Source organism: Cucurbita moschata, unplaced genomic scaffold (assembly GCF_002738365.1).
Source record: "Cucurbita moschata cultivar Rifu unplaced genomic scaffold, Cmos_1.0 Cmo_Scf00014, whole genome shotgun sequence".
NCBI lineage: Eukaryota > Viridiplantae > Streptophyta > Magnoliopsida > Cucurbitales > Cucurbitaceae > Cucurbita > Cucurbita moschata.
In genome coordinates, this window is record NW_019268530.1 from 3601533 (window position 1) to 3610402 (window position 8870).

The 8870-nt window shown below is 36.3% G+C and overlaps 1 protein-coding gene across 4 annotated transcripts; it reads right to left on the reverse strand.

Annotated features, from left to right (window-relative positions):
- Positions 1 to 4524: 4524 nt before the first annotated feature.
- On the reverse strand, positions 4525 to 8729 carry LOC111452851 (PHD finger-like domain-containing protein 5B). Of its 4 annotated transcripts, none has more exons than XM_023093757.1 (3): positions 8548 to 8729; positions 4952 to 5592; positions 4525 to 4829 (listed from the first exon to the last, which is right to left on the reverse strand). In XM_023093757.1, exon 2 carries the CDS (start codon positions 5541 to 5543, stop codon positions 5211 to 5213), a length of 333 nt encoding a protein of 110 aa, XP_022949525.1. In that variant the 5' UTR covers positions 5544 to 5592; positions 8548 to 8729; the 3' UTR covers positions 4525 to 4829; positions 4952 to 5210. The 4 variants fall into 4 exon arrangements, with proteins under 4 accessions (XP_022949525.1, XP_022949528.1, XP_022949526.1 ...); XM_023093760.1 differs by having other exon boundaries at positions 4952 to 5591; positions 8577 to 8728; XM_023093758.1 differs by having other exon boundaries at positions 4952 to 5596; positions 8556 to 8728.
- Positions 8730 to 8870: the final 141 nt, after the last annotated feature.

The window sequence follows — 8870 nt, forward strand, 5'->3', positions numbered from 1 at the left end:
AACAACAAGGCTCTATTCTTATTATGAGATTATTAAAAAAATGCACCGTGCTTTTTATATAAAACTAGCATAACAAGATCATTCTGAATTAAATATGTGCATGTGCTGCATAACATGTTCTCTGATTCTGTTGGCTTGATTTTCTTTATGTTATTATTACTCTTTTAAATTCTCATCTTCCAACCCCGTCCACGAATGAAGTTTGCTTGTTGAATTTATTATGGGCGGTAAAAACATTTTCATTCCTTAATGTTTTTATGTGTTAGTCATATTTTTTAAAATACACATTCTTTTTGTTCTACTGGTTTGTCTTCATATCATAGGTGATGGAATTGGGTGTTTGTTTACGGTCTTATGCTGCTTAACATTCTCTCAAAATTATGAAATAGAGTAAGGTTAGTCCATTGGAACCTTTTTGTAGACAGACATGGAAAAATTCGTCAGTATTAGAAGGTAGCAGTAGCACGAGGAATGTAAAGACTCCTACGTCAGGTATCGTGCTGACATAGATCCTTTTGGTTTTTGCTTCTGTTATTTTTTTCGATGAACATAGACTCCTACGTCAATTTTTCGATGAACTATTGTGTGTATTCGTCCTTCGTAGAAGTATGATCTGACATGGATATTTTGAGCTAGATCGATGTTTATTGAATACGATGATTGTCGATATTAAGAATGTATACCTCATTCAAACATGGTTGCATTTTTACTTGAAAAAAAAAAATAGCACGTTGCAAGACAAACACATGCAATCATGATGGGACCTACGAACATCATGACATTAGTCTCTACTTTCTAGTTCGGACATAATTGAATGTGTAGTATTTCTCTATACACGGTTGAGCACGCACACATAGACCCACCAAGTAGGCTCATATATCACGCACACATGGACCCACCAAGTAGGCTCATATATCATACCCTCTGGGTTTAACTGTCGGGCTAGCGTATACTCACCTTATTGGAAGCCACAGAGGGAAAGAAGCAAGCATAATATCACAGTGTACATAATATTGTAGTGTACGTCTCCGTACTAATCATAACGGAAGTATCCGATACACTTGACATACAAAATACATAAGGTCACGGAGCATCAAAACATGACATATAATTATAACACAAATCATACCTTATTCTTTTCCTAACATAGCGCTCCCATGAGACATACGTATGTAATACTTATCTTATGTTTCACGATTAATATACTTGTCTTTCTAATGTCTCATAGGCATAGAACGGCTAAATTAACATAGTTTACATGGCGTAGCATATGGAGGTTCATGCATCATACAATATCGATAGCACAACATAACTTCATACCATATCATATCATAGAATAACTTATAACATAGCATAGCATAACTTGTTTCACAACATAACAAATATCATAGCATAACATAACATAGTACCCGTCAACCAATCACAAGACATGACTCGTCTAGGTACCACAGAACACACGTCATTCATACAACAAACAAGTCATTCAACCAAGTCAATAGTAAAGCCACTTAGTTGCCCTTATTCCTCGATTTGCTTCTTACCCAAGACATTGAGTTATGGCATAATATACCATTCAATTCATCGAACAGCAGCAATTTAAATCAACTTTTAGTTAAAAAATACGTTAAAAGTGACCAAACAAAAGTCAAACTTACCTCAAACGCTACTAAATATGTCTGAATGTAAACTAGTTACATTAGATCTCGATATGTTTTGGGCATGACGAGTATAATAGAAACTTTAATAGTAACAATATCCTTTTAAGTTTGATACATAGATAAAGGGCATGGATGCAAAGAGATATCATAATGTTTTTATTGTTGTACTAATCTCATCGAGTAGTTGCCACCATCATTTTACCAATGATTTGCTTGCCATTCGCTTCTCATCAATCATCCAACTCCTTCTTATATCCTACCAAAATTAACGAACAATAATAAGAACAACAACAACGAGTACCTACAAACATAATCATTCATACAAATTGAATCGAGCAAACTATTGGAATAGGAAGATCTAATGTAACCGTTCAAGCCCACGCTGGTAGATATTGTCTTCATGTTTATGTGGGATCTCACAATTCACCCCATTGGAGACCCAGCATCATCGATGGCACACCACCTGGTGTCTAGATCTGATATCGATATCATTTGTAATGGCTCAAATCTACCATTAGTAGATATTGCCCACTTTGGTTCATTACCCATTGTCGTTTGTCTTATGGTTTTAAAACGCGTCTAATAGGGAGAAGTTTCCACATCGTGATAAGAAATGTTTCATTTCCCTCTCCAATCAATGCGGAATCACACATAATAGCCTGAAAGTTTGATCAACCCAATCCAACTTGTATTGATTTGAATTCAATTATAAATTTATCTGAGTTAGTTTAGTTGAAATAAATAAAAATTTATGAATTAAGATAAATTTATAGTTATTCAAACTAAATAAAATCATTATTAATCAATAAATAAGTCACTTTCATCATAAACATAAATCCAACTAAAAACACGAACCACTTAATAAAATATTATCGAAAAATTATTTAATGTGGTTGTCTGTTTTTAACTATCATATACAATAGAGTAAATTACGAGATAAATATCGTCCCAACTCTCAAATAATAATTTATGAATACTATAATCTTACCTTCGACACCAAGAGGATGGTGGGGTTCGTGTCGATGATTGGCACGAGCATCACCATAGTCTCGTAATCCAATCATCTCTCCTGTAACATTTCCAATCATAAAACTCATTCAAACTATCGAAAATCTAAATTTCGCAATCACATTAAAATGTATATTTTAAACACTTAGAAAATTCATAACGAACAAAAATGGTTACGAAGAAGAAGAGGGTTTTATTCTTACTTTCTGTGCTTGCAATTGGACTTGCAGGTATGTTGCGAGCTTCAGAAGGTGCAACAATGGCGGCAGTAGAGAGCAGGAAAAAGAGGAGAGAGAAGTAAAGGGAAGATCGAGAAGCCATTAATTTATCTTTATGTCTCTTCCTGGTTCTCTCACCTTATGATATGGAGAAGAAAAACCCAAAACACTCCATATTTATAGAGAGAGAGAGACCCCAAAATGGCTCTCCACTATGAGTTTTGGTATGGACAGAAATGGGTTTTCTTTTGTGTACTGTTTTAAATAAAGTTCTTGATGGGAAAAGATTTTGCTCGTTCGTGTTTCATAACGAGTCGAAGTAGTTGAATTAAGAGCAGTACATCGACGTATTTTTTTCATAACGTACAACATACTCTATTTTGACAGATCTTTTCTAGTTCTGATATACAAAATATCGGTCAGACTTCACTAAGATTATTTGTAAGAAATTTTGAACTGGAATGTTTATACTTACTTCAATAAAGAAGTACGGGCTTTTTCGATAAAGGAGCTTTTTTTTGTCTTTGCATATGGAGTAATGGGAAAACGCAGTAATTCAATTTTGTAGCTAAAATCATGTATAGAGTAATGAAATAACATTCTAGTGTATGATGGTGTTCGATATTAATTAACTATAGAAAGCCATTAAATTTAAAGCCTTGTTTAATGGCTTTGATTTGAGAAATTTATTAGAATCATGTGGGATAAAGATAATGGTTAAACCTAATCATACACTCATGTTGTAATCACAATAGTACTTTTAACTAAAAATACTAAGAAAGTGTATTGATAAACCATATTAAGAATTTTAGCAACCCTAGAAATCATTGACCTAGATATAGTTCAATGAATAAGACACAATTTATCATCTCAAAAGTCGATGGTTCCATTCTTCACTTCTGTAATTCTTGAAGTATATATAATCAAACTATCGTGAAACTCAAAAGTTTAAGTAAATTAAACATTAAATACCTAAAGAAGCTCATAGATTACATTAAACCCTTCTTTCTATGAGTCTTCTAACACATCCAAAGCATGGATGAGTTATGGGTTCAAGCAATTGAATGAAAGAGGGTATTTCTGTTCCAAAGTCAAAAGGAAGATGATAGCCATAGAGGAGGTTCCAAATAGTGCAACCAATATGCTTACACAAAAACCAGGTTTCAACTTTCAAGCCATGCCATGATTTAGCTCTATAATTTGCTACCTTCTCTTCAGTTGACTTGCACTAATGGCACTTCAATCAAATAATGAAATGAATACAATTTTAACTTCTCTTAGTTCAACTCTTTGTAGGCATGAAACGAATATCTTTAAGATATTCCAAAACCTTTTCTCAATCAACATTTATGGCATTAACTTATATGCTAACTTGTAGTCAGATAACATTGTTTTCGATCTAAACTTTCTTCTCAAAATGGGGTTAGAGGCTTGAACATCGGCCAATCTCTTAGCCCTGTTTTCTAAAACCTTCTTCTCAAAACGAGACCAAAGACTTGAGCATACGTTGCTCAACCGTAGGTGACGCAATCCTAAGTTGGCTTGGTTCACTCTCAATGCAGAGAGTGAGTGCCAAACAATCGCCAAATCCGCTGCCAAAAAAAGTGTGATTGTAACACAATATTTGATACTTATACTTATACTGATGTCACAATCTCTTATGAATTGTGAGAACATTCGATGGCAATTAATGGAAAGAACAAATGCTCTCTCTTTCAGTCAAAAGAGAAGTGAAGTGATGAAAAGGAAACGAACATGGAGCATGAAAACATTCAAAGAAATTCCACTACCAACAGGCATATGAGCACCTACAAAACTCAAACCAAACCTGTCCATCCCATCAACTATGGATCCCAAAATTCACTGTATTTTGGTTGACTTTGAGCATTTAACTTCTCTTCCCTTATTTGAAGGGTGGAGGGACCTCCTCCCTTGCATCATTACTCTAGTAAAACAGAACATTGACATTCAAATCTCAATCACATTTCCTTCTAGACCAACCAAGGCACAAACTAAGAAAAATGCACATGAAGTTCCAATATATCACGATGGTAAGAATATTCGTACCTTTTTTTCTGTTTGTAACAGCCTCTTCAAACAATTTCTTCTCCATTAATTTGGTTGAGCAAAGTTCCTATCCATCAATATAAACACAACAATACAAGCAGTACAATCAATATAGTTTTTGATTCTCGTGAATGGCACTGGCCCTGGCCTTGATCAAACGACTGTTCTCATCAGCATATACATACATGTCTAAGAGAGTTTGTGATTAGAAATCCGAAATCGGTCATATTACAGTAAGATCCATCCTTTTTTTTGAACTTTAACGTTTCTTGAACCCATATTTCTTACGTTCATAGAACAAGTCTGTTTTTGCACTCCCTAAGTTAACAATCTTTGGACATCCATCTCTATCTTTCTCCTGCTGTGTACACTCTTTGCAGTAGTAGGCATCTGAGATTCCTACTCCTCCACAGATAACACAACGGCCTTGGAAAGACCCGTAATTGCATTCATCACAAACACGAACAAGCGTACAGGGGCGGACATAAGAATCACAGATTACACACTTTCCATCACACTTCTCACAAAGTCGGCCAATGGCAATTCCTGGCTGCTTTCTGCACATAATCAAATCGGGATGATGCTTGGCCATGCTTTTTGTAACTGCAACAAGCTCTCAAGTTCCGGTGAAATTTGTAACCTGCAGATGTATTATCAAACTTGAAGTTTTAGCATAAACTTCAAGCACCTCACCAAAGGGAAATCTTATCATAAAAATAAACAGTTCGGTATACGAATTAAGCCACACAAAATGGATGGATGAGTAGCAATTAGAGAATGTTAGTAAATATGACATAGAATCACATCGAGCCTCTTGCCACAGGTAATAAGCCTATATCTCTACCAATTCACAATGAGTAAGAGATCATTATGGTCCACTGTATCCAACTAAAGCAAATAACAGATCTAAATGACTGATATAAATAAGATGAACATCTGCACAACTGGATGCTAGAATCAAACTTCAAATTTCACTCTTCATATAAAGCTACTGCTTCAAAAAACCAACAAATTTGCATCATGGTAGATATTCACACTGAAGTTGGAGTTCTTGGTACCACGTGAAAATTTAACTGGAAACGTGATAAAATTATGGGCGAACCTTCTATCCCTTAACATTTAAAATGCATGTTGCACAATAATCCCAATTAAGATACATGGAAACCATCATCGAAGCACAAAAATAAAAACTAGAGAATGTAGCTAATGAATTTCACTACTAGCTAACAATGAGAAATAATATGAATCTGGTTGTTTGAGCCTTCAAGTACTTTAATTAATGCTCTAACCACAAGAGTCAACTTGATAGGTCTACATAAATATAGCTACTAGTTAAAGCACTGGCCACATTCTCCAGTTGTTCATATTTTTAGCGCTCATTGTGTTCTCCATGTCCATTCATGAGGCATCTGTTTATTGTTAGTCTCGAGCTGAGGCATCTGTTTATTGTTAGTCTCGAGCTGAGGCATCTGTACATGCTACCTCCGCCGTCTAGATGTCTTTCAATCCTTCCAATTAGTTTTTATAAAGTAAAATTTGATCTCCTACCTCCAATTTCCACCACACTTTGGTTGTGCCTACATTCATAAGTTCCATTGAACACAACCATATTAGTACTTTGCCTTTATGGCTATGTAACAACCCAAGCCTACTGCTAGCAGATATTGTCCTCTTTGGACTTTCCCTTCCAAGCTTCCCCTCAAGGTTTTAAAATGCGTTTGTTAGGGAGAGGTCTCCACACCCTTATAAAAAATGTTTCGTTCTCCTCCCCAACCGATGTGGGATCTCACAATCCACCCCCCCTTCGGGGCCCAACGTCCTCGCTGACACTCGTTCCTTTCTCCAATCGATGTAGGACCCCTCAATCCACCCCCTTTGGGCCCGAGCATCTTTGCTGGCACACTGCCTTGTGTCCACCCCCCTTCAGAGCTCAACCTTCTCGCTGGCACATCACCCGGTGTCTGGCTCTGATACCATTTGTAACCGCTCATGCCCACCACTAGCAAATATTGTCCTCTTTGGGTTTTCCCTTCCCGGCTCCCCCACAAGGTTTTAAAACATGTCTGCTAGGAAGAGGTTTCCACACCTTTTTAAAGAATGTTTCGTTCTCCTCCCCAACCAACGTGGGATCTCATACTCCACCACCCATCTAAAGGAAAGTGCTCAAATTTACAAAGTTCGTACATTTTTCCACAAGAAATTCACCACACTTATACCAAAATAGAGTTTTGATAATACCCACTCACAGGTAAGGATCTCATCCTCAAATATCTCACATCCTAGGACAAGGACTCTATCTTGCTGGATTGAAACAAATTGTGGCAATCTCTAATACCTTTGTTCCAAAACAACAAATACAGAGAGAAAAGTGGAGGCCAAGATCCAAAACAGGTGCTGATATTGCAATGTTAAAGCAAGAATATTAGCAATGAAAAACAAATGCCTTTTAAATACATTAAGAACAACAAATGAGAGCTAAAATAGGAACTACCAGAAGAAGGTGGTCATGCCTTCAACTACTAGCTAATTGTCTAAATGGTCATGCCTTCAACTACTAGCTAATAGTTATTCAATTTTTCCAAGTTTAAAAGTGAAATTCTAACCGTTGAATCTTAGGAAAAAAATTAATGATCCCTAACAACATTGTTCTATTAGGAATAAGGAAAGGTAACTTATGTGGAGGGATTCAAACAACATTCAAGGGTTGAGGGATTCGAACCACTAACCCCTTGATCAAAAGTATATGTCTTTAACCAATTGAGTTGTACTCAGATCAGCAATAACTCAGCAAGTTAGATGCTTAGGTTAGACATTATTCTATCTCTTAGTGCTTGTATATTATTTTAGATAACCTAGCAACAAAAGTTACTAACTCTCTCATCTTTCCATTCATTCTTCTCCCTCTCCTTCTTTCTTTGTCTACCCCCGACCCTTAACGCTATAAACATAGAATCAAATACTAAATTTCAAATTTGAAACACCAAAAAATCAACTCAACCCAAGCACCATTCCACATCCCCTCCACATTTATTCTTCTCCTTCAATGCCACCGATAGTTTTGTAGCAAGAGAGAGATAGGGAGGACCTACTACAATTATGTGATTAGCTTAAAGTTTCGACTCAACACCTCTCAATCTATATCCATATTATATATAAAAGTGCCTAAAAGGGACAATCTTTAGTCCCCTTCAAACCTTCCACTTTTTAAACAATATCTATGTTAACCCGAATAATTTCTAAATCCTTTTAAACCAAGCACATGAAGTACAAAGCATATAGATGACTCTTATTTCCCGTAAATTCAAGTATCATTGGCTATGGTATTAATTAATCCGCGGGAGAGAGTTTCAATTTTCAAAAAAAAAAAAAAAAAAACACAAGGTCATCTCCTAGCTACAATCTACAAATGGATAATTATAATTATGATTGAGGTTGTCTGGTCAATCAAAATAACCCCGACAAGCTAGCGATTAAATGAGAACTGGATAATGAGAGAGATTCTTCGACTGATTCTCGCATAAATCAAGAGGAAGGAGATGCTGAATAATTCAGTAGAGGCGAAAGAAATGTACAATTCAATGAAGAAAGAAAGATGGAGATCGATACGACAAGAGAGTAGAACAACAGCTCAAACCCGCTACGATGGAGGCTGCGGCAGCGGAAGCAGAAGAAAACGGCCGCGACAGTGACGCAGAGGTATATTACCGAAAGAGAAGGGCGCAAACGGAACAGATGGGTGGTGTGAGATGGAATGGGCGGGAAGGTCCGGGAAAGAAGAAGAACAAATACCATTTAGGGCAAAATTGTTGGGCTGAAGGGATATGGGCCTTAGAGGATGAGCGATGGGCTGGACCCAAACCCACTTGTTTTCTTCCTCCAAAACGACTTTCTCTCTCTTTTTTTTTTTTTTTTTTGGTAG